The following is a 27,133-nucleotide window of genomic DNA, read 5'->3' as shown; positions in this document are numbered from 1 at the left end:
ATATTTGTGTAACACCTCAGAGTTAAACCAAACCACCTCGGTGAGTTCCCTAGTGTCTAGTGCTTAGGACTTGGGGCTTTCACCACTGCAGCCTGGGTTCAACCCTTGGTCTGACGTGGGAACTGAGAACCCACATCAAGCCAAAACAAAACAAAAGAAAACGAAATAAAAAAACAAAAACAAACAAAAAACAAACCACCTCATATATGCCATTTATATGCACACAGACATGGGGAAATATGCCAAATATTCTGGGCCATCTTTACAGGTAAGAAAACAGGCTCTAATAGATTACAAAGTGTCCTCTTAACAGTAAGTGGCAGAGCCAAGAAGTTAATTACAGTTGAGATTTTAAGCACCATGTGCTTTCCGCAGACCCAGTTGTTTCTTTGGGATTTTCCCATGCACTTATAGATTTATCTTAACTGCTAATTCTATGTGAGAATCTGTGATCTTTACCCAGTTGTGAACGAGGCTGCTGACAGCATCTCTCCCAAGGCTCCCAGGCCATCTCTCTGGGGATTGGGTGATATTATCAGAGATGGCAGGTCTGGCCTCAGATGACTATCGGCACAATAGGCTTAACAAACCACTGCCACTTCCATAGTTAATGACGATTCAATTATTTCAGAACATAGACACACACCGTACTACAAGCTAAATGGGAATGTAGAGGCCAGCTGTCTAGCTGACAGCTGCCCCAGTGAGCCCCATGGCTTCGGCTTCTGTGATTTATTTACTCTTTTGTCGTCTGGTGCTGGGGAGGGTACAGAGTATATATTGTCACTTTAGATAACACTCCGGCAAATACTGTAACAGAGTTCCCAGGGATTGGCAAGCAGCTTTTGTTCAGGACTAGCATACTAAATTTTAAAGGGTGGAAAAATAGCGTCAGATAAATCACCAGGTTTTAAAAGAACATCCCAATTGGTTCGCAGTTTAACGTTACCACTGTCAGGCAAAACATACAAAACTCTTCTTTTTCATCCCTGGATTTGACTTACAAAGTGAACTCAGCACACAGTAAAATCCCTAAGATTAAATGTGTATGATGGATAAGAGAACAGAGTGTCTTCTTTATGTCTCTAGTATGAACCACGACCACTGGCGTATCAATTGACATCTACTCTACATTATTCTTCCCGCAAAACACTCCTCAATATTGCCGACTAGCTCCCATATTGAAATGGCTCCGTGAAGGTACATTAATAAATTTTCAGATGATGCTTTTATTGCCTGTTCTATCTATCAGCAACATTTATTTTCTTTAAAAGAGAGTTCAATTCCAAAGACACTTTATGGGGAAACTACTGTGGAATAGGATGTTGTAGAAAAGTAAGCTGTCGTTTTCATTAAAGGTATGCTCCAGGTGGCTGGAGGTCTAAAAAAATTAACAACAGAAATTATGTCCTTGGAGCCTATAGATAGTTGTCTGAGTGTCTGAGTGAATAAAAACAAAAATAGTAAGCCTATGTTATCTGGATGGGGAATTTCAATGGTTAGTGGTTATACTTAAATGCTTAGACATCATTAAAAATTATTTATAAGTTAACATTAAAATTTGCATTCAAATTCAGTCTTTTCCTCTTTGACTTCTTCTCTCCATTCTATCTATCATTCTCATTTAATCAAAGAATTCATGCGATGGGGTGGAGGGAGACAGCCTCTAGAAGGAAGCTGTGGGTTAAGCAAAGTCCATCCCAAAATAAACAGATACTTCGGTCACTGAATTCCCTAGTGGTGGATGGGTACCTGTGTCACTGATGTCTTTTTTTTTGTTTGGTTTTTTTTTTTTTTGGCCACCTTGTAGTGCATGGAGTCCCCAGGCCTAAGATCAGATCTGAGCCACACCTGTAACCTATGCTGTAGCTACGGCAATGCCAGATCCTTTAATCTACCCACTGCTCCAGGGCTTGGAATCAAACCTGTACCCTGGCACTTCAGAGATGCCACAGATCCTGTTGTTCCATAGTGGAAACATCCACTGATGTCTTTAAGTATGTCTACGATAGCTGTATGTCTGAGATTCCTGGACAGAATTTTAACCAAAATTTTAGCAACTTAAAACTTTCTATCTCACTGTCCCCATAAATATACACTGTCAGATGACCAATGTATCCAAATTTCTGTTTCAGGAAATATGGTCAATATCTTATATGGTTTTTATTTTTAATGACTGCTGGCAGAAAAATATTTAAGTATCTTTTGAGTTTGTTAAACTGAGTTGAATTGGGAAATCTCTGCTATGAAAGAATTAAGTGTTCAAATGTAGTAGTAATAGTAGTAATAATAATAATAATAATAATCATATGGAGAAGCAAACTATTATTCCAAATTCAGTAAACAGACATTATATGCAGTTTACTAAGTCCCAGTTATACTGTAAGACTTTCAGGGGCCAGAATGCTTTATATATCACATCCATTACCACATGCTTGCACAACACAGAAGGCACTCAGTAGTGCCCAATGCTGGTAGTTATAACGATGCTAAATGAGGGATGACATCACCTTGATTTAGCTCTGATGACACTGTGCTCAAGCTCAATGCTGAGCTACTTAAATTTTCTTAAGTACTTTCACAGAAAACCATTTTTAGGCAAGTATTTTGCTATCAGAAACAAAGCAACGGACTGATAGGCTCTTTACATGAAAGGTAAAAGCACTGTTACACTGATTTCCACGCCAAAAAAATGAGATTTTGAGTGTTTATTCTTTAAGGGACACTCCTACCACATGCATCTCACACAGAAATCCATCAACTTTTAAGCCATTATAATGAAGGGTCTATCCTAAAATGCCCTGGGAATTTCTGGAGACTCACAGACACACTCCTAATCAAGATACTCAATTCCTCCCACCTTCCTCCTTCCTGAGTTACCTAAAAGAAAAGCTCTAATGAAGTGCATTAGTTGTACTTTTGAAAGTCAGAGATGGATTATCTAGCTAATTCTCTTGGGGGCTCATGTTAGAACAGAGAGAAGCTTTGCTTATTTGCACCTAAATGGAACTTAAGGATAAAGCAAGAATATTACATCTTTTTTCTAGTACAATTTACATAATACCCATTTTCTCTAGTCAGGCAAAACTCAATGCACAGCAGAGGGCCCAACTGTTTGAGGATTTGACAGAAGAAATTTCCCAGCAATATTGTCCTGGTGTGTTTTTTTGACATTAAAACTCTTATTTTTATCCCTAACCCCTGAACGCAGCAGAAAGCTATCACTTGAGGTGCTTCTTTGGCATTGAGTGGGATGTACATCCTGACAAGCCTTTCATAGCCACAGTGGGTGTATACAGACAAAGAGCTAGTTGGTGAAGACACCTATAACCCTGCCAGATGATTCATCTGGGTAAGAGAAGGAAGGAAATTCAGATAAAGTAGCAAGAAATAAGCATGATCTTAAGAGACAATTAGGAAGGTCAAATACATACACACATACACACACTCACTCATATATGAAAAGTCAGAATATATACATATATATGAGAAGCAATAATAACTGCACATCAAAAACTTATTTTCTTCAAGCAAAATCTCTGTACATTTAAAGAATGAATGAACTACCCAAGTTGTTCCTGAGACAAAAGGCTCTCCCAGACGTCTGCCACCTTAACCCAACAAAGAGTTTTCTAGGTCCCATCCAGGGTCATCTCAGTGTTCAGGAACTTTCTGTTGCCACTGGGAGGGAGGCAACTGAGCTGATTTCTTGTCCCAGGTATGCCACTCAAGGGCAGCCCAGCCTTGGTAAAGCCCCTTGGTTATCTGTGACATTGTTTCCTCATGTGCAAAATGAGGTGGCTGGGTATTGGAGCTAATTCTCCTCCTTCTGAGCACCTGAGACTTGCTAGCTATCTTATTAATCAGCACATAGCATTTGACCTTAAAGTGTCACACTGCAACTCCTTCCTCAGAACAACATGGATAATTGGGGCTGGCTACCTAGAAGACAGCAATATCACAACAAACTGCTGGTAGCTCTTCCTGCTATGGTGCAGTGGGTTAATCATCCGGCTTGTCTCTGTGGTTGTGCTTGTTCAATCCCTGGCCTGGCTCATTGGGTTAAGATCTAGTGTTGCTACAGCCATAGGTTGCAGCTCTGACTCGGATTTTACCCCTGATCTGAGAACTTCCACATGGGGAAGTGGGGGAAGGAAAAGGGGGAGCCAAAAAAACAAAACAAAACAAAAATAAAAAACAGCTGGTAGCCATGACCTACACTCTTGGCTATCTTGATAAAATACAAGGTGACCCAACCTCTTCCAAGAAGCCCTGATTTCTAAGATACAAGATGATTCCTTTATTTACTTTTGCTAAAAATCACTAAAAACCTTAGCCCTGAAGTAAACTGGCTGTAACTCTTGCTACACAGTAGGGATGCTGCCAGTTTTCTCAAAGTCCATCAAGCACAGTTGGCTTTGTGTAACAAGAATGATCCCAGATGTTGGCAAAAGAGTCAGAACTAATTATGGTTCAGACAAGTATGGAAACTCAGCTCCAAGTGGAAGGCTTTAACTTTGGGGCTAAGAGGGGTTTGAGGAATTCACTGTGAGGATCAGTCCTGGGACCTGGCTCCCCATATTCTCTGTCAAGTTTTCATTGTCCTTCAAGGCCCTGCCTTGCATTATGTCAAAGACAAAGTCTTAGTTTGGTAACTCTCTTGAAACTTGCTAATCCTTAAAACTTTAAAAAGGGAAAATAGGACTCAAGCTCACTTAACAGACAACACTAATTAGGGTGAGTTTAGAATTGCGTCTTTTTTTTCTTTGTGTCCATGGGTCCTTCCAAATTTTGCAAGTGAAATAATTTTCCATTTCCAGCAACACCTTCCTTTCAGCAGGGTTTTCATCAGTACTTCTGTCTGCTCAGACATGTCCACTAGTTCTCATTCCATCTAGTCTGTGGTCTCTGAACATGTTCCACCCTGTGCTCTAATCATTTTCCTGAGCAACTCACTGACCTGCCCACCTCTCCATGTCCTCATGGTCTCCCAAAGTCTTGACCAGCCTTCTGATCCCCCATTGCCTCCTCATCAATGTGCTCACTACCAACCCATGGACTGAATATGGCTGGGAGCAAGGTCTCCAGGGCTCTGAGAGACTTAGTAAATCCTCAAATATTAGGTGGCTTGTGATTGACTCAGTCAGGATCTGAACCCAAACTGCAGGTCTCTAAAAACTCAAAGCTTACCCATAATCCTCTGCTACACCTAATCAGACTTCCCATAATCCTCTGCTGCATCTCACCAGAATACCCATAATCCTCTCCTGCACCTCACCAGAACACCTATAATCCTCTGTTGTACCCCACCAGAATACCCTATAATCTTCTGTTTATGCGGGTATGCATAGAGTACCTAAAGAACAAAAGGACATTTCCATTTATCTGAATTTTAATGTCTTTCAAGGGCCAACTCAACTCCGACCTTCCCCAGAAGCTCAATGTGTTTCCTGAACATGAGGCAGCAGAATGGCTACTTTGAGGGAAAGATGGTGGTAGGCTACTGAAAACAAGACTTTGGCTGGAAGAACTGTTACCATGATGAGCACAAAAGGAAAAACATAACAGCTGAATCCAAAGCTTTGTAGTGCAGTGGTTTGCAACCCAGACTGCATGTTAGAATTGATCAGCAGAGATTGAAAAAATTCTCATGCCCAGTCCATACCCTAGATCAATGAAGTCAGAATCCCCCAGATGGAACTAGGACATCACAAATTTTTAAAATTCTCCAGATGAGTCTAAGGCATATCCAAATATGAGAACTACTACGGCAGAATATAATTAATACTACCCCTGCACGACTATAGGACTTGGAATCAAAAGACCATGTCCACTGTGCCCTGACACTGTATGACACTCATAAAGTCAGCTGCCTCTGTGGAACTCAGATTCTTCATCTGTAAAGTGAGGTTGTACTTTCTGCCCTTCCTATTTGGAAAGGTTCATATGAGGATCAAATGAGATGGTGTTGTGAAAGTGTCAGTTGTACATATTAATTATTATTGTGGCAATCTTTGCTACTGATCCTCCAATGGTAAAGTTCAAATGCTCAGGAGAGAAGAGGTAATAAAAATGCATAGAGAAGAAAAAGTCCAATAATAGTTGGATTAGAAAAATTAAACATGATGAATCCAGAGATATACAGCCTAATTCATATCTTAAGGATATATTTACAAGTTGTTTTATAAATGAAATTTTGAAAGTTTGTAGGAGAACACTTGCAAAAGAACTGCGTTCAGATCATCACTTATAATTACAGTGGAAGCTTACTAATTCAGACTAAGGTATAGGCTTGGCTTTAATGGGGTGAAATGAATTCCCTGTGCTACTTTATTAACTTAGTGTAGACACAATTTATTGGGGTGTGGTGGCAAATCTACTAAACAACACATTTGGAAAAACATATTTTGATCAATTTACAAAACAACTGAATCATCATGAATTACTATAGCTATCTGGCTATTCATTTAAACAGATAGGGGAAGAATATAAGCTGTCATAAGACCCCAAAATGGGCTTGCTCCAAAAGTTTCTTTGAACTTTTTTTTCTTTTTATGGCTGCGCCTGCAGTGCATGAAAGTCCTTGGGCTAGAGGTCAAATCAGAGCTGCAGCTACCAGCCTAACCACATCTATGGCAACACTGGATCTGTGCCACATCTGCAAACTACACTGCGGATTGCAGTAATGCTGAAACCTTAACCCACTAAGCAGGGCTAACAATTGAACCTGCATCCTTATGGAGATAACATTAGGTCCTTAACCCACTGAGCTACAATAGGAATTCCCTTTGAAACTATTAGCTTGACACCTGGTGCACTTCCCAGAGGTCATGAAGTAAATGGCACTAGTGTAGCATACCAGGCCCTCACCAGTTTTCTTAGGACAGTACCAGCCTGAGGTCTGGGTCCTGAGGGTATGAGGAAAGAAGGACAAAGAGGCTTCTATCTCCTTTTGTATATGCATATGGTGCTTGACAAACCACAGAAATTATAGTTGCAATTTCTAATTTGCTTTGGCTGGCTTTCTCTTTCCTTCTGTATCCCTATGCTTCTTCCTAATACCTCATACCCCTGGCACCCCTGTCCAAAGTGAAGTCTCAGCAAGACTCAATAAACATAGAGGATTATAAGAACTGAAATTATTTTAGGAAAATTATTTTCCTGTCTCTGTCCCTTCCAAATCCACAGTCCTAAATTCCATTTTTCTGAAATGAATTTGTTGAGCAAAGTCTGCAGATTTAACTGGTTGACACTAACCTGTGAATGATCTTGCCTTATGTATTTATCTGGATTCTGTATTTACTACATAGAGTGATGCTTTAATGGATGGAATTTCAGATAAACACATCTAAGTGAGAGAATATTGGTAGACTGGGTTTGGGGAATAAGATGACATGATGGGAGAAGATACCATCAAAAAGGCCAGTCCTGTCAGGGGTCCTGACCTTGGGTTTAGCCTCCCTGAAATGTTCACATATCTCATAGTTTCATCATTTTCTCCAATTCTGAACCTGTAGGATTTTAGCAGTTTCTGTGTTTCTAGCCACTAGAGTAGGCTAGAGTGAAATGGGTTAAGAGGAAGCATTTGGCTATATGGAGAGAAAGAACAGAAAAGCAGATAGATAAGGCTATATGTTTAATAAAAATAGCAACCATTTTTTGAAGACAACGTGTATTATGTACATTATCATGTACTATTTTTCGACTGGAGGCAGAAATCTTGTCTTAGGGAAGCACATTTCCATTGAACCTTATTCTACCCACTATGGAGAAGAGAAAAGTGAGACTCAAGTTGATTAAGTTAACTAAGATGACAAAACTGAGAAAAAGATGACAAACCTGATCTGCTTTCAGGTCTGTCTGACCTTGAAAATTTTTCTAACTTAAATTCCCATTCACCAATTCTCCAACCATTATCCCTGCTACTTGTGGTCCCTGGAAAATGAGGGGTCATTGAGAGCTCATAACATTCTTTTGAATGGTTGACAACTTTCCTTTCCTCAGAATGCTTCTTCCTTTTATTGATCTGAGTTAATTCTTACACAGGGAAAAGAAGGAATACTGAATACTGTTTGCACCTATATTTGAATGAGTGGCCAACAGACTGGCACAGGGCGGAGGGGGCATGGTGTGTTTAGTCACTGTCTCTGCCATTCCTGAGCCCGAGGATTTTACAAAGCCTGGTGCATAGGGGGCAAATCTTCCACCTTTGGACCTGGCACAGCTGGAAGAGGCCTTAAAGGAAGTAAGATTAGATAGCCTCTACTTCCAGGAAATAGCAAAAGTCTTAGGGGGAAGCAAAATGATTATTGAAGCTCCACGGACTTTCTATATCCCCTACACCCTGTAGGTCACAGTCCCTCAGGCATCTTTTCCCTCTGCTCCCCACAGAGTTGAGCTGACTAGGAAAGATCTTTAACGTCATGGTGTTGACTGGTTCACAAGCCTGGTTTCATATTAGAATCACCTGGGGAAATGTTTCAGCTTACCAAGGCCCAGACTCAGTTGCTGGAGACTCTGGGGAATTGTTATGGGTTGAGGAGCAGTTAGGTCAAGAGCCCGATCATAATCTAATCCTTGTCTTAGACAAAAAAAACAACAACAACAAAAAAAGAAGGACTTCTCATCATGGCACAGTGGAAATGAACCTGACTAGGAACCATGAGGTTGTGGTTTGTTGATCCCTGGCCTTGCTCAGTGGGTTAAGGAGCTGGCGTTGTCATGAGCTGTGGTATAGGTCACAGAAGCGACTTGGATCTGGTGTTGCTATGGTTGTGGCTGGCGGCTACAGCTCTGATTAGACCCCTAGCCTGGGATCCTCATGTGCCTCGGGTGCTACCCTAAAAAGACAAAAAGGCCAAAAAAAAAAAAAAAAAAAATCTAATCCTTGTCTTAATGCTTGAATCTTTTTTTTTTTTTTTTTTTTTTTTTTTTGTCTTTTTTAGGGCTGCACTCATGGCATATGGAAGTTTCCAAGTTAGGGGCAAATCGGAGCTATAGCCACCAGCCTACACCACAGCCACGGCAACGCCAGATTGGAGCTGTGTCTGCGACCTACACCACAGCTCATGGCAGCACTGGATCCTTGAACCCACTGAGCCAGGCCAGGGATCAAACTCACGTCCTCATGGATATTAGTTGGGTTTGTTACTGCTGGGTCATGATAAGAACTCCCTTACAGTTGAGTCTTGAAGAAGATCCTTTTTTTGGCTGATGGCCACTTTTCCCAAGCCTAGAAACCATTGTCAGGCTCAAATAGAAGCTTTTAAGTCCATAAGAACCATGGCTGTGCCTCTTCAGATGTGCCTATCAGGCCAATGAACATCTGAATCTTGCAATGGCTTCAGGGTAGACAGCAGACCCCTAACCAGACCATTTTCCTTTCACACTACACCTGGTGATTTTTTTTTTTCCTTTTCTGCTGTGTTGGCTTGTGAAGACAAAATCAAGACAATATAGCTAAATGGTTAGTATAAGAAAGATCTCAATAATATTTTTTTTCCTAGCAGGCATTTTCCACTTCTTTCTTAACTATTTCCTAATTCCAACATTGTACATCTATCCCCATGGACAATTTTACCTCCATTTCATAAAGCATTGATAAGCCAAGTCCTGGAAAAAAAATAGTTTTGTAGCCTCGGGTAAGTTAGGAAAATAGGATCAAAGTTCAAGGATTGATATCATCGTGATTTGGCTCTGTTCGAATTCATTTGTTTCCTGAGTGGAAGAAATAACTGATAGGCTTGGTTAATGATCTAATGTACCCAAAGTATTTTCCCAAGCCTCACACTAATGAAAGTGCAACACACCTTTTGGATTCTACCCACAGAACCTTACAACCTAAGACACCACCTGGAGTTTCCAAATCAAAGTCTGGCCCTCTGATGAGCTGACTGAGGAAAGCAGCTCAAGTTCACTGGCAATAACCAGCTCACCTGTATGAAGAGAAGGTGATTTTTCAGGGCACCATTTTATTCACAGGTTACATTTGCTTTAACACAGAGTCTGTATTCTATTTTTCCTTGGTGAGAGTTCAGTTATGGGTCAAAAACATCTAACAGGAAAAAGTATTCATGTCTGAGCACAGGATTTAGACAGAAACTGCGAATAAGAAAGAAGAGTCAGAACCCACGAAACCAGGTTTAAAGTTCTCAAGAAAAGTGTAGGTAACTATTTAAAGTGTTAGTGATATTACTTAAAACTCCTCTATTCCATTCAAAGCACTTCATATGACTTTGCATTTAGAGAATTCCAAACATTTTCCTTAGTCAGTGTACTAAGAAGTGCTCCCAAATGAGATTGTTTTGGAAATTTCTAGAATTCTAGAAATTATTTCTGTAGGGTGTAAAATTATAAATATTTTCAAAGAGAAAATAAATCTTTTATGAGAGACATTGTTTTGGGCTGTATTGACTCTCACCACTTTGGCCTTAAGGAATTCTGCCTTCTTTATTTAAACATGCTGTCTGAATAGAGGACATTGCTAAAAACAAACAAAAAAAGGAAGGAAGAGAACTGCTTTTCCAAGGCACAGTTTCAGCCCTTTAAAACTTAACACGCAATAAAAATACTCCCTTTATTACCATTACCCACTTCAGCAGCAATTCAAAGTTCACAGCAATTCAGAGAAAAGGCCACATTTCTTAAAGCAGAATCAAAGGCACTTGAGACTTTCTGAGATGACAGGCCACAGACATAAATAAAAGCACTCAATAAAAATATTTCCCATTCCATTGTGTATTAGAATTTTATAAATACCTGTGTAAAGACTTAGCCGCTCTCTCAACAGACACTCAGTAAAATTTTAGATGATTTTTCCCAATTGGTGGGCATTTACTGCTGACCTCTGGATTTGCATTTCTGTACCACATTTTTTTTTTTTTTAAATGAATAACTTGTGTGGATTACAGTCAAGCTCTCTGAAGAATTCTAAAGAGTTCAGTTCTCCTGGCTAATTAACTGCCAGCACACTTACTGAAATGAGTAATGTGTGTGAAAGAATCCACACAGATGTGGTAAAAAGCTGGAAAGTATGCACTGGACTGAGAATTGGGCTCTGAACATTAACTCCATTTTCTCAACTCTGCAAAACAGGGAAGCAGGGATGGCGAATTGGATGGGTTTTGAAGTATCTCACTGGTTCCCAAGATATCTGTGGACCAGAGGAATCAAAAGACCCATAAGGGAGTTCCCATCGTGGCGCAGTGGTTAACGAATCCGACTAGGAACCATGAGGTTGCGGGTTCGGTCCCTGCCCTTGCTCAGTGGGTTAACGATCCGGCGTTGCCGTGAGCTGTGGTGTAGGTTGCAGACGCGGCTCGGATCCCGCGTTGCTGTGGCTCTGGCGTAGGCCGGTGGCTACAGCTCCGACTCAACCCCTAGCCTGGGAACCTCCATATGCCGCGGGAGTGGCCCAAGAAATAGCAACAACAACAACAACAAAAAGACAAAAGACAAAAAAAAAAAAAAAAAAAAAAAAAAAAAAAGACCCATAAAACTCAGAAATGACAAAATCAGATTGTATAAGGGCATGTAAAAAAAATTTTTTTTTTCTTTTTAGGCCTGCACCTATGGCATATGGAAGTTCCCAGGTTAGTGGCTGAATCAGAACTATAGCTGCCAGCCTACACCACAGCCACAACCACTAGGGATCCAAGCCATGTCTGCAACCTACACCACAGCTCACTGCAATGCCAGATCCTTTACCCACTGAGAGAGGCCAGGAATCAAACAACATCTTCATGGATACTAATCGGGTTCATTACCACTGAGCCACAATGGGAACTCCAAGGCGTGTGAATTTAAATTCAAAAAATTTAATTCACACTTTAATTGTACTAGGAATATTATTACTTTAAAAAGCTTTCTTAAGTCATTCTCTCGTAGTCTAGTGGTTAAGGACTTGGTGCTTTCAATGCTTTATCTGGAGCTTGATCCCTGGTCTAGGAACTAAGATCTCACATCAAGTTGCTGCACACCATGGCCACACATACACAAGCTTTCTTAGAAAAGTATCTTTTGTAATTGATTAATTAATGTAACTTTCCAATCTAACTTTTCTTTCTAGTGCATTTAATTTTTTTAAATTTATATAAAGTAGTACAATGAAGTCATTACAGGGAAAGAAGGTGAGGTTTAAATTTAAAAAAAAAAAAGAATCCCTATAGGAATTATAATTTATGAAATAAAGTAACATCTCTGCCTGGCAAGACCCGGGCCTCAGTGAGCAAGGCCCCAGCCTATGTCACAGGTTTTCCATGTACATAAAAGGACCTGGATATATATTTGATGATGGACAGATTTTAGGGTGACTAGAAAGGTTCCCTTTCCCTCAGCATCACCCGCTTATCATATCTGAGAATGCTGTTAAGAAACTACTTAAAGAAAGTGTCATTTTTGGAGTTCTTGTTGTGGTTCAATAGGTTAAGAACACAACCAGTAGCAATGAAGATGCAGGTTCAATCCCTGGCCTCGTTCAGTGGGTTAAAGGATCCACTGTTGCCTCAAGGGGCTGTGTGTTGCAAATGTGGCTTGGATCTTGAGTTTTTGTGGCTGTGGTATAGGCCAGCAGCCGAAGCTCCAGTTCGACCCCTTACCTGCAAGCTTCCATATGCTGCAGGTGCAGCCCTAAAATTACAAAAAAAGAAAAAGAAAAAAAGAAAAAGAAAGAAAAAAAAAAGAAGGAAACGAAAGAAGAAAAGGAAAGAAAATGTCATGCTGATTTTCAATTAGAACGGAAGTAGCTTGGGTAACAGACCACATCACTTTAAACGCAGGCTAAGGGATCAATAATGGAGCTTAGACCATCACTAGAAGAGATGGAGCTGGGCTCAGAAACCACACAGCCTAGGGCTGTCCATGAAGGCGGGCAAAACAAAGGGGTGGAAAGAGCCATGTGCAGACACCCTTGCAACATTGCTGAGCACTATATCAACATCTCTGTGCCTCTCCCGGGACAAAGAGGTGCTCCACCTCCTAAAAACTTCTGCACTCCGTCTTGGTAGTGACCTACTCTGCTGGCCAAAAGTGTGCCACATCGCTTGAGGGACCCAACGCTGGTGATGTGTGACTGTGGGAAAGCTGTTTAACCTCTTGGTGCCTCAGTTTCCTCTTTTGTAAAATGGAGACCTTCAAGTGGTTCTTGTGAAAATTCAATGATGGGAATGTTAACGTACACAGTAGCCACTCAGCACGTGTTATGAGCAGGGAGTCACAGGGCTGTAGGCTGACGTGTTCCAAGCTGCACTCAGTGCAGACCAGACTTCATGGGATTGCAAAGAGGCATCAAAATCCCAGAGTTCTACAAGCAAAAAGAAAACTTCAAAATCATCTTACTGTGCTGAGGGTTGTTGCCCAGAGTCTAGCACACATTTTGTTTAATATACATATAAAAGTAAGCCACTAAGACTGAGAAACTGCTCAGAAAAACTTGAATTTTCATGCTTTTTTGAAACATATGGCCACCTGTACCCATTAGTGTATATACTGAGTTATCTTAATTTGCAGTAGCAGGGTTATGACTGTTGCCTTTAGACCAAATTGAGGCTCTCCAGGCAGTTTGCCAAAGTTTCCACCACTCCCTACTGCCCTTGGCATTTACCCAGTTGTGGGTTGCTATTGCATGTTTTTATGTTTTTCATTTTTCTTTCAGCCACACCCACTGCATGCAGAAATTCCTGGGCTAGGGATGGAACCTGCACCACAGCAGTGACCTAAGCCACAGCTGTGACAGTGCCAGATCCTTAACCTATTGTGCCACCCCCTTCTCCATAATTTTTAAAAGCAAGGCTTTTGCCTCTTAGTAAGAGACAGACATAAAAAAACCAAACAGGAGTTCCCGTTGTGGAGCAGTGGTTAACGAATCCGACTAGGAACCATGAGGTTGTGGGTTCGGTCCCTGGCTTTCCTCAGTGGGTTAAGGATCTGGCGCTGCCATGAGCTGTGGTGTAGGGTACAGATGTGGCTCGGATCCCATGTTGCTGTGGCTCTGGTGTAGGCTGGCGGCTACAGCTCCGATTAGACCCCTAGCCTGAGAAACTCCATATGCCACGGGAGCGGCCCAAGAAATGGCAAAAAGACAAACAAAACAAAACAAAACAAAACAAAACAAAACAAAACAAAAACAAGCAAACACATCTCTCTGTACCTATTTCCTTAACAAAAGTGGAACAATAAAATGTAAACCCTCAGAGATCATGTGACTATTATCATACCTGGCCCACCTTAACCACTGTCATTTTTGGCAACTGTATTTGTGTTGTGATCCCTGATCTAGTCTAAAACTTCTTTCACAAAAATGAAAAATGAGGGACCCAGAGAGATTAACTGAGTGTCTGAGATCAAGTCTTGTTAATGGCAGAAGCCATGCCCACCTGCAGGTCTTTTTTTCCCCCTCATTAGTGCTTCCACTTCTTGGTCCACTTTTTTCTTCCTAAATAAATGAGCTAATGTGGGTTCAATCCATGTTCCATGTGAAAAAGCAGAAACCAGGGGACCTCTACCAGCTACAACAAAGCAGCACAGAAGGTAGTTATAACACAAAAGGACTGGAAAAGAACATGTACTGCTTTACCATTCTGTGCATCTCAGTCAGGTTGCCTGCAATGAAATATTTTGATGGATGAAGCTGAAGGAGTGAGGTCCTCTCAACTAGCTGCTCCGTTTCATTGATGCTTCATTGCCCCATTCATATTGAATCACTAATATTTTTTCTAACATGTTTCCTAACTACTTAACTAAATGAAACAGTGACCTAAGTGACAAGAATCTATCATACGACACAGAAGAAACCCCCAAATGTCTAGAAAGAAGGAGCTGGAGAAAGAAACAGGGCAGAAGGGAAACAGAAGATGTTTTTCCTTATTCAGCCCCCTCCACAGACAATCTTTTGCGGTCTTTTATTTCCTCTTAATGAAACGAGTCTGTCCTAGGCAGTAGGTATGTCACTTTCCCTCAGGATAATGATATTTCTCTTACTCATGGGCTTGTCTCTTCCACAGCAGAAATGGCAGGCACAACGTTATATGGCTTATTAATTGACTTCAGTTTCCTTTCCCTTATTTTTTGTATTTTGACACAAGGACTCTGTGAGCTGGGTAGTTTAGACTATGTCTGCTCCCTACCTTGCCATCAGATGATCCCACTGATAACTGTTTAGTTTTATTCTATGTATTTCACTTAGAAAAGTCTATGATTTATTTCTAGTTCTACCACCTGGCATTTGCCAGAGTTGAATCAGGCTTCTTGGAGACTTACCCTTAAAACACATGGGATCACATCTACTTTGGAGGCTGCTGGAATGAACAAATGAGATAGATTTGTGTAAGCACTTTGGAGACTATAAAGCACCCAATGTATGTGTCCTGACATCCAGATGTTGTATTAAAATACTAGGGTTTTTGAGATGTTTGAGAAAAGCCAGCTCTGGGACACAAGGTTCTTCTTCTTTTTTTTTTTTTTTTTTTTACTGTTTAGGGCCACACCTATGGTATATGGAATTTCCCAGGCTAGGGATGGAATCAGAGCTTCAGTTTCCAGCCCACAGCCACAGCCACAGCAATGCAGGATCTGAGCTGCATCTGTAACCTATGCCGCAGCTCATGGCAACATTGGGTCCTTAACCCACTAAGCAAGGCCAGGGATTGAACCTACATCACAGTCGCATTCCTTACTGCTGAGCCACCACAGAAACTCCTGGGACACATGACTCTTGAGTCCATTTAGAGAGACTACAGAGACTGAAAACAAATCCTAGGCAGGAGGAAGGGTCTCCAGGGAGATCAATGCAGCAGGTTTGGTGCCAAATTCCTTTCTGTTCCCAGAACGCATGCAGGCTGCAACTTGGGGTCTGATCACATTGTTGTATATATTCAATTATCTGCCCTCCCTCTCCACATTTCAGCATCCTGTAAACCGAACTTTCCAGGCAAAGACCTTTGTGTATCTCTAGCACTTAGCTTGGTGTCTGCTAGGTACTGCCAGCCTACTAGGTTAATGTGTGACTATGTGAGATCAACGGAAAAATGGTCCCTTGCCTAGATATACACATCCTAATCCCCGAAAGCTGTGAATATGTTTCCTTACCTTCTACGGCAATGGAGACTTTGCAGATGTGGTTAAATACCTTGAGATGGGGAAATTATCCTAGATTATGGGGATGGGTCCAATGTGACCACAGGGTCCTTACAAGAGGGAGAGATGGAGAAAGGTTAAACTCAGAAAAAGGAGAAATGACAATGGAGCCAGAATTCACAATGATGTATTTTGAAAATGGAGGAAAGGGTCAAAAGCTAAAGAATGCTAGAATCTGGAAAAGGCAAGGAAATCATTCTGTCCTGAAGGCTCCAGAAAGAATGTAGCCCTGCCAGCACTGTGATTTTAGACTTCTGATCTTGGAGTTATAAGAAAATGAATTTGTGTAGTTTTGAGCCATAAAGTTTGTTACAGCAGCAATAGGAAACTAATATGGGAAAATAATCTGCAAAAGAATGAATGTCTGTATATGTATAACTGAATCACTGTGCGGTGCATCAGAAATTATCACAACATTGTAAATCAAATATACCTCAATGAAACTTTAACAAAGGAAAAAAATAAAAAGAGTCAAGACTGTGCACAGTGACAAAGCTGGTGAACTATAAACCACTGAAAACCACAGAGCAGGTCTGCCTCAGCTATTGAAACACCCACTGACCTTTGAACAGGGCCAGATGGGATTTCGCCAGCTCCATATTATACAAGTAAGCAATTTTGAGAAGTCTTCAGGAACATGCCCCTTGAACAAACCACAACCATGCTTTAACCATGCAAAGCAATGAGCCTGGGCCTGGAACCCAGAAGGCTATTTCTCTGCTGTTATTGTATTAACTCAGTGATAAAAGCCTCAGAACAAATACTTCTACCATAGAAAATGAAACCCACTCCAGCCTTCCCGTAGGCCTAAGCTTTGCATGGGCCTCTGGCTCCTGTCAGAGAAATCTTATAGTTGGAAAATCTGAGTCAGGTGTGCTAATAACCCTCCATATTATGAAGCAATACATTTCCCAGCTCTTACCTGAAACAGAATTTGGCTTTAGGGAGGTGTTAACTATGCACTCCACTGGTTTCACCTCATACATCTTGCACACTTATTTTGCTACTATTCACTATGTTTAGAACACTAGTTTGCATAAGGCAACAGGGGCCTCCCAGGCACTCAGTGCCACCTTTCTCTCTGTTTACATGTCTTGAATGCCCAGAGGATGAAGTTATGCTTACTCAACACTCAATAAATATCTGTTGAATGTATAAATGACCTTTGTGGGTCATGTAACCCATATCCTTCTCCCATTTTTCAGATAATGAGCCTGAGGACAATTAGACCTATAGCTGAAAAATCCCTTCCAGGTAGCATTCATTCACATTAGTAACTGTCTCCTTCCTGGAGAGAAGAACTGCTTTCCCAAATCTGATAGACTGGGTTATTAATAGGAAATAATTTTAAAACACATTTTTTTAAAGTCTATCTGTTTTTCCATGGAGCTTCTGGTTTTAAAAAACAAATTCTGATGATAAGTATCTACACTGCAGATTTAGCTAATAAGGGGTGAAGGGATTAGCAAAGAATGAAGAAATTAAAATAACTTGGATGAAACAGAGTCACAATGAGGAGATAAAAAAAAAGGATGATGGAATACTACTCAGCCATAAAAAAGAACAAAATAATGACATTTGCAGCAACATCCATGAATCTAAAGATTCTCATACTAAGTAAAGTCAGAAAGAGAAAGACAAATACACAAGATATTACTTATATGTGGAATCTAAAATATGTAACAAATGAACCTATCTACACAACAAGAAGAGGCTCACTGACCTAGAGAATCGACTTGTGGTTGTCAAGGGAGAGAGGGAGGGAGTGGGACAGATGGGGAGTTTGGGGTTAGTATATGCAAACTATTACATTTAGAATAGATTAGCATTGAGGTTTTACTGTACAGCAGAGGGAGCTGTATCTAATCTCTTGGGACAGAACATGATGGAAGATAATATGAGAAAAAGAATACACACACATACGTGTGTGTGTGTGTGTGTGACTGGGTCACTTTGCTGTACAGAAGAAATTGACACAACATTGTAAATCAACTAAATTTTTTTTTTTTAAAAGCACAGGAGTAGTGCAGAATTGTTTAATTCTAATTGAAGCCTGGTGTGCCTGTGATGTAAAATAGAGGAATTACATTTCAGGTTCATAGCACTCTTAGGCTAAACAGAACCACCTAACATAAAGTCAAGTCCAAATTTTTACTTATACCTCAATTTTCTGCCCAAGCAGATATAATATCTAGGAAAGATTCAGAGCTAGAAGACATAAATCCTTATCCTAACTGTAGGTGACCCCCATCAGGACTAGGCATGCATTCCCCATATGAAGAACACCTCCTCAAGAAGAACCTAAACCTTTTCCCCAGAAATGGATTTTAGTGGTTTTTCTACTGTCTTTATGGAGTGAGCCTGAATCTTCTCTGAGTGAGCTGGCATCAACTCCTTGTATGGTTTTCACTGGAGATGGAGAACAGTGGTCCCCATCGTCATACTGTAGCCCTGCAAATGTCTCATGAGCCAACAACTTAGGACACAGACTTTTTAAGGCTAACTCTGACTGGATTTCTTAACTTTATATGATACTGTGACTTTTATTATCAGATGCCTCTCAGTCTCTGCCATCACACGTTGGGTTGCAGAGTCCAGAAGCCGTGAATTCAAAGAAGCTAGTGTAAAATTACCTTTACCAGCCAAGTTCCAATGCTTACCTCCCCAAACCCACTCACTTTCCAGCTAGCAAAATTCTAGGGCTGCCCAGGGATCACCCTAAACTTTGACCCATTTCCTTGCCTTCTTTAGCTTTTTTAAGCTCTCCATGCATAGTTGTGTAATAGCTATTGATTGGATGTCTATTTGTGACTTGAAGTGCTTTTCTTTTTTTTTTTTTATAATTATTTTTATGTTTTCCATTTTAGCTGGTTTACAGTGTTCTGTCAATTTTCTACTGTATAGCAAGGTGATCCAGTTACACATACATGTATGCATTCTTTTTCCTTATATTATCATGCTCCATCATAAGTGACTAGACAAAGTTCCCAGTGCTATACAGCAGGATCTCATTACTTATCCATTCCAAAGGCAATTGTTTGCATCTATTAACCCAAATTCCCAGTGCATTCCACTCTCTCCCACTCCCCCTTGGCAACCGCAAGTCTATTCTCCATGTCCATGATTTTTTTCTGTGTAAAGGTTCATTTGTGCCATGTATTAGATTCCAGATATAAGTGATATTATATGAAAGTCCTCCATTGATCTAGATGGAGGGAGGGAGAGACAAGATGGTGGAGTTGAAGGACTTAAGCTCACCTTCTCTCATGAAAACACCAAAATTACCATTACCTGCTGAACAACCATCAACAAAACAAACTGGAAACTCGATTAAGTTGCAGGGCTCCTTCCGCTGATGGAGCTTCTCATCTGTGTGGCCAACCCTGGTCACCCTCAGATTTGCTGCCCTGCTTCCAGTCCTGGCCACCTTGTTAGTGTTGAAGCACCCACCGTGGGCTAAGGGCTACCAGAAGGTGACCCCTTATTGCTGCATTGACCAGTGACTCACTTTGGACCTCTGCAGACTCCACATCACCTGAGGCACAAAGGCCATACCCACAAGCAGAGCCCACAGGTATAACTTCCAGCCAGCTCTTCCCGTCTCCTCTCTCTTCCCACCAGCCTTATCTCGCCAGGCCGTGATTCAGTCCCTATGAGCTTCTTATTCTCCATAGCCTGTTGTGCACATTCACACCCCTGCCCCTTTACCTAAACTCTCCCTCTGCCTGGAATGATCTTTCTCTTGTTTTCTACCCCTCAGGCACTTTATATGTCAGTCCTCTGGGAAATATCCCTTACCTTCCAGGGCAGGATGAGTCACTTCCTCCCCTGTGTTCCTGGAGAAGGCTGTAGAGAACTCTCTTAGAGTTCTGACCTCAGAGTGCTGCAATTCCTCCATAGGTCTCTCTGCATCACTATAACCTTATTTTTGGTACAACCAAAATCTACGCTTCCTTTTACAAAATTCAAGAAATGAATGAGTTAAATAAACGTAGAGAGGATTTCTCAAACAGAGGTGACGGGATGGCTCTTGGAACTGGGGTATAGATCATGCTTGTTTATTTATTTCTGGCTTGGGGAGGACAGAGTTAGAGAAATTCAAGCAAAATAAGCTGGCCAATACCCAGCCAAGAGCAAGAAACATGGTGTACCTGATAGACCATTATATTAACAGTTTCTTCTTTTTTCTGTTCTGGAGATCCTTGACTCTGCAATAGATTTCGTACTGTTTCTTCCATCCTGAAAAACAAAATAAATAAATAAATAAATAAATAAATAAATAATTTCATTAAGGAATGTTTCCAATTCACACAGGTCTGTTCCAATGCGTAGAAATCAGTCTTTAGTATCTTATTCCCTAAGCTTAAACCTGGAAATCTCTTTTAAAACTCTTCTCTCTCCTTCATTCCCTATATTAAGCCTCTATCATGAAGTGCTTTACAATCATTCTGCAGAATGTCTCTGGGAGCTTTCTCATCACCATTCAGGTCTCTATCTTTGGCCTTTCACCTCTGTACTCCTAAAAATATGTCCCAACAGCTCTCTTCAACTTTCTTTTTTTTTTCCATATATAATGTTTTTTATTTTTTCCATTATAGCTGGTTTACAGTGTTCTGTCAATTTTCTACTGAACAGAAAGGTGACCCAGTTACACATACATGTATTTGTTCTTTTTTCATAAGTGACTAGATATGGTTCCCAGTGCTACACAGCAGGATCTCATTGCTTATCCATTCCAAAGGCAATAGTCTGTATCTATTAGCCCCAAGGTCCCAATCCATCCCACTCCCTCCCCGAGCCTCCCCCTTAGCAACCACAAGTCTATCCTCCAAATCCATGATCTTCTTTTCTGAAGAAAGGTTCATTTGTGCCATATATATTAGATTCCAGATAGAAGTGATATCACATGGTATTTGTCTTTCTCTTTCTGACTTATTTCACTCATTATGAGAGTCTCTAGTTCCATCCATGCTGCTGCAAATGGCATTATTTTGTTCTTTTTTATGGCTGAATAGTATTCCATTGTATATATATATATATATATATATATATATATATATATATATATATACACGCACACACACACCACATCTTAATCCAATCATCTGACAATGGACATTTGGGTTGTTTCCATGTCTTGGCTATTGTGAATAGTGCTTCAGTGAACATGCAGGTGCATGTGTCTTTTTCAAGGAAAGTTTTGTCTGGATATATGCCCAAGAGTGAGATTGCTGGGTCATATAGTAGTTGTATATACAGTTTTCTAAGGTACTGCTATACTGTTTAATTTGATACTAGGTCATCCCAGTAATCTTCCTTAAATACCACTTTGATTTTTTAAAAATCAACTTTCAAAGTTGACAAATCCTACATGAATGCATTTTCACCATTAATTAATATATTGGTAGTCTTCCCATGATGGTCTTTCTATGCCAACACATAAAGATCTACTTTATGCTTTTCAACTGTTTCCAAATATTCCATGATGTGAATGCACCATCAATCATTTAATCATTCTCCTGCTAGTGGAATTTAAATTATTTCCAAAAGTTTGCTATGCCAATTAGCAAACACCTTTACAAATATATCTTAGGGCACATTTACAAGGATTTCTGTGGCTCATATTATGACATACATAGTATGCCATAATCCTATTTTAAATACCCAGTTCAAATTCTATTCCCTCCCTTCATGGACCAAAAGTAATGAGTAAAACATATACATCCATTTCCATTTCCAGACACTCTCTCATGCTGTTCCTACTTCTTGGAATGCCAACACTCCTTCATCTTTTCATCTTTCAAAATCCACTTCAAGTTTAACTTCCTAAGAGACTTCATTATTGGTCCCCTACTTCTTTGAATTCTTATAGTCCTAAACTTTAAATCATTCATTCTATCACTTAAAAACTCTCCACTTTAATGCTCAAAGATTTCATGAATACGTGCTTTATCTTCTGAAGTAACTTACAATATTTGGTATAGAACCATGTCATATATTTCTTATGTGCTTCCTTCAATTATGGATAAAATAGGGGCTCTACTGACATTATAAAATGAATCTCTTGTTAATTCATTTAAAAATATTAAGTGCTTGCTCTGTAACAGGCATTGACTGTGTATATTCAGACTGTGTTCAAATGGCCTTGTCCTTGGGACTCATCCATGAGGATTCAAGGACCAGAACTCTCAAAGCTTGCTGCTCGAACTAAACACACTGAACACAGTGCTCTTGTGCCCAGAACCTGAGTCACTTGTTTCCTCAAGTCCCAACCTGAAGTATTTTAGTGACTCAGTATGATCCTAGTTTGAGTTGTGGAGGGAAGTAGGCTAACCCAGCATCTCTCACTCACTACGGCTGGCTCTAAGAAACCTATGGATTACTGGAAGTGGCATTACCCTTCCAGGAACCAATGTAGTATGGTTCAGAATGCCAACCTCTCATATGCTGTTATCGCTACTTAGCAGCAGAGTGAAGTGAATGGAGATGAACTGGGCCAATCCAAATCTGGACTATAATTGGGGAAATGCTGCCTTCTCAGGGATCCATTCAGGATTTCAAGCAGATGATGGATACTAATTAGGAGTGCAGGGAGAATGATTTGTGACAACACATTTATGCAAGCCACCTCTTCATCCATCCAGCCAGGAAAGCAAAATCTGTTCCCTATATTTTCACATATATTATGGTACTAATGCTAATAAAATTAAATAGCACTTTTAACTTGTCAAAAGACTCTCTCATAGATTAATCATTATAATGCACTTTTAAAATATCATTATATCTCTATGTTAGATGAGAAAGCTGAAGACCAGAGAGGTTAAATGGCTTACTTACAGAATCATGTCTAGTTGGATAGGGAGTTAGGGTAAAACCATTTTTTTATGACTGACTATAAAAACAACATCCTTACTCCAGTAGGCCTTATTTACATTGAAGGACTTTTTTTTTTTTTTAAGGGCCACACCTGCGGCATGTGGAGGTTCCCAAGCTCTCAGGGTTGAATCAGAGCTGCAGCTGCCAGCTTATGCCACAGCCACAGCAATGCAGGATCGGAGCCTTGCCTATGACTTAGACCACAGCTCATGGCAACACCAGATCCTTAACCCACTGAGTGGGGCCAGGGATCGAACCCACATCCTCATGGATACTAGTCAGGTTCGTAACACACTGAGACACAATAGGTATGCCTCAAGGACATGATTTTAAATGAAGAAGAATCTTAACTCCTAATTAGGAGTTTTCTTTGTGAATACCTATTGAGGTTTAAACCCAAGAAAGCAACAATATTATTTTTGACTTGGGAGAGCTTAAGATCTCGTAGAAGAGACCCATAAGTTTATGTGAAAAGAATAGGTGTGAAGAAGACACACATTCTGAAGTAATAAGTGAAGGAAGACAATTTCTAATCTTTCATTTCATCTTATAGAAACAGAGACAACCTCCTCAATGATAGTTGGTTTTCCATGATATTTGCTAACCCATCATAAATAAGAAAACTAATGATAATGATAATAATTTGCCCAAGATCAGCAGGGACTACCTCTCGTTTTCTCAGTCTTAGCCTACTTTCTTCCTAGCTTAGTACAGAGACTGAAAGTCTTTCTTACTTCAATCCTTATTTTTTTTTTTCATTTATAAACCTGACTTAATTATGGCCCAATAGTTAGAGCTCAGTTAAAATAAAATCTTGTCTTTGCCATCAGTAAATTAAAATACAATTCTGTCTCTGTGCATATCTTGCTGAATTATCTCATCTATATAATTAAAAGTTCTATGCATAAGTTGTTGGATCAAAAAGAAAAACATCTATTCACATTTCCCCTATTCTTCTTGGCTGTAGAGTTGAAAAAAGAAAGACAGAAAAAAAGGGGGGAGGACAAGAAGTTTTTAAAACAGAATCTGAAGCAGCCTAGAGCCACAGAAATACTGTGAGCACTTTTCTGGCACAATTTCATGATTAATTAAAACCAATTACATTTCCAAGCTACAACTTGGAACAGTGCTGTAGGGACCCAGCCCAAGTCTTGGTAAAAAAAATTAAGTTGTTTCGTCTCTTCATAACCTCTATGAATCTGGTCACAGAGAAAATATTCTGAACCTGACAGGAATATATCATTATTTATTCCCTAATGATATCTTTTTTTAAAAAAAATTCTCATTTAGCAAACTTCTCTACCTATTTTCCTGAAAATCAAAGACTGTGACGCATCATCCATTGTACTTTAATACCCAATGACATTTTCCTTCTTTTTATTATTTGATACCTGACATGTGAGGGATTGCATTACCAGTCTGCACAGAACAATTCCACCATCTGTTTCCCAAATGTGACTAAAAATAAGCCAATTTCTTTCTCTAGGTCAGGCCTGGGCAGAGTTTCTTTGTTTTAAGTTTCTGATTGGTGCAATTTATTGCTAAATAGCGACTTTTTTTTTTTTTTTTTTTTTTTTTTTTTGTCTTTTTTCCATTTCTTGGGCCGCTCCCACGGCATATGGGAGGTTCCCAGGCTAGGGGTCTAATCGGAGCTGTAGCCGCCAGCCTACACTGCAGCCACAGCAATGCCAGATCCGATCCGCGTCTGCGACCTACACCACAGCTCACGGCAACGCCGGATCCTTAACCCACTGTGCAAGGGCAGGGATCGAACCCGCAACCTCATGGTTCCTAGTTGGATTCATTAACCACTGGGCCACGACGGGAACTCCCTAAATAGCGACTTTAATCAATGTCTTCTAGTTTTTTCTGTCTGACCTAAGATTAAATCCTTTCTTCCTCTAAACACTAGTCAAGTAGCTGTCATAACTAAAAATTTATATAAAACTATACTTAGGCTAAAGTTATACCTAGTGAAATGTAACAAATTCTAATGTATGTTAAGTGAACTATTTTTATTTTTTATTTATTTTTTTACTTTATTTATTTATTTTTTCAGCAAACTATTGCTCTTGGAATGGGTTTACAATGGTGAACTATTTTTAAAAAGTTAAATCCTTAACAAGTCAGAAAAAATAAACCAAATTCATAGGCCAAGCAGGATATTTCAGGAAACCTAGATATAAATAGAGGAATTTTATTTAATTAAAAATAGATTACATGTTTTGAGGCACCTATCATTTAATTCATCAATTTCTACTATAGTATTTCCTTCGTGGGAAAGGAAAAAAATAGCTTGGCTTAAAAAGGGCATTAACTTAAAGGTAGAAAAATAGGACATTAAATAAGAACACATAGGAAGACTAACAATTCGGAACCACCTAAGAGGTAGATTAGTGAAAGAACATTTCTCCCTGAGCCCAGCGTCCACCTTAATCACAGACATCCTTTTAGAGAGCAGATGACGCAGGTTACTTGTCACTGGAGCTGCACCCACGTCTCACAGGGACAGTCTCCCTGGTCAACAAAGGAAGATTCTTCTGGAAGTGAATGTTCACAGATAATGATTTTCCGAATCCTTTCAAGGCAGGAAACTCCCTGATCATTCAGGGCACGGTGATGTCAGGAGCCTCTTTAGAGTCAGAGAATGTGATCTGGGCCCTGAAGAGCTTGACTCATTCAATAATGAAAGCACTGTTAGAAATCGTCATCCCAGGGCCCGCTGGGGGCTGTTACTCTCACAGCAGGTAAAGGAAAGTGGACGCCTCCGCATCCTTTCCTCCCTCCCCAAATCTAGCCCATTCTTGTGCCTAATGACACTCTGGGAACTGATCAGACCATTAGACTCAAGTGTCCTTTTGTGACTCTTATGATCAGATATTCAGTTTACCATGACCATTTTTTTTTTCCTCTTCTTTTGTGTCAGTTCCCGGGCCAAAAATCTAACCCAGGTCACAGCAGTGACCTGAGCCATGGGAGTGACAATGTTAGATCCTTAACCCACTGAGCCATCAGGGAACTCCTGGCACATCATTTTTGATAGACATAGAATACAATGAATACAAAACAAGAAGCCACTCTCATAGAGTAACTGATGAGGCTCTTTGAATTAGAACCTGAATCAAAACATACTTTTGTTTCAAAGAAATATTTTAATGTGTATTTCCTGATTAGCCACATAAAATAATAATGAAATGAATAGTGCAATCATTCAATATTTCTTCATATATTCTTATGTGAGAGACTGCAAGGACATAACCCATCCACTTCTGCTAAAATATACAAGCCACATTCTCTTCACCAAAACTGTGCACTTTGTCAAGAGCTGCTACTGTGACTTGCAAATTACTTCTCCCTGTGTTTCACTGTACTTGACTCCCAATCTTTTCATTTTGAGAAAGTGTGTCAGTTTAAGCAAGGGTACTGCCGTGATCGAATTTCATTTTAAAGACAGGAAGAAAGGGACCAGAGGAAGTTCCCTAGAGGAGCGGCAGGTTAACGATCTGGTGTTGTCACTACAGCAGCTTGAGTCACTGCTGTGGTGTGGGTTCAGTCTCTCTGGCCTGGGAACTTCCATGTGCCACAGGTGTGGCCAAAAAAGAAAAAAAAAATAGGGACTTGGGTTCAAATAGAAAGAAAATCAAGGGGCTTGAGTCACAGCAGCACCCCTCCTTTACTTGGAGCCTCCTCCCTACGAAACCACAGCACATGACCCTGTATGGAGAACAGTGCTCATCCTGCAAGATCAATGGCCATAATGAAAAAAAAAAAAAAAAGAAAACTGCTTCCAAGAAAGTCTTTCACTGGAAGCCTATTAGCAGGGTTAAAAAGTTTAAGCATAGTACCACTGGATAATCAGAAAAAAATAGAATTCATTTACTTTGTATATAACCAAATGTCTTTTTCTTGAGCTCCCACATGCTGACTGGCACTAACTTTTGTCCCAAATCTTAGTTTAAATCCTAGACTTTGCTGGACATGATGGATTTTTAAATTTTTTAATCCATTTGAAAACAAGTGTCTATCAACAAGAAAACATATACACTGTGTAACCGGCATACCTTGGAGATATTGTGGGTTCTGTTCCAGACAATTTCAATAAAGTGCATATACAATGAAACAAGTC

The 27,133-nt window shown here is 40.1% G+C and overlaps 1 protein-coding gene across 1 annotated transcript in view; it reads right to left on the bottom strand.

The window, feature by feature from the left end:
- NCKAP5 (NCK associated protein 5) overlaps positions 1–27,133 on the bottom strand; it is a 1,051,270-nt gene that overhangs the window by 291,173 nt on the left and 732,964 nt on the right. Inside the window, 1 exon segment of the mRNA XM_021075797.1 lies at positions 20,283–20,370. Coding sequence (XP_020931456.1) covers positions 20,283–20,370 — 88 coding nt within the window.

Source organism: Sus scrofa, chromosome 15 (assembly GCF_000003025.6).
Source record: "Sus scrofa isolate TJ Tabasco breed Duroc chromosome 15, Sscrofa11.1, whole genome shotgun sequence".
In the NCBI taxonomy this organism is placed as follows: domain Eukaryota; kingdom Metazoa; phylum Chordata; class Mammalia; order Artiodactyla; family Suidae; genus Sus; species Sus scrofa.
The sequence above is the reverse complement of the archived record's forward strand: the minus strand, read 5'-3'. Positions and strand labels throughout refer to the sequence as shown.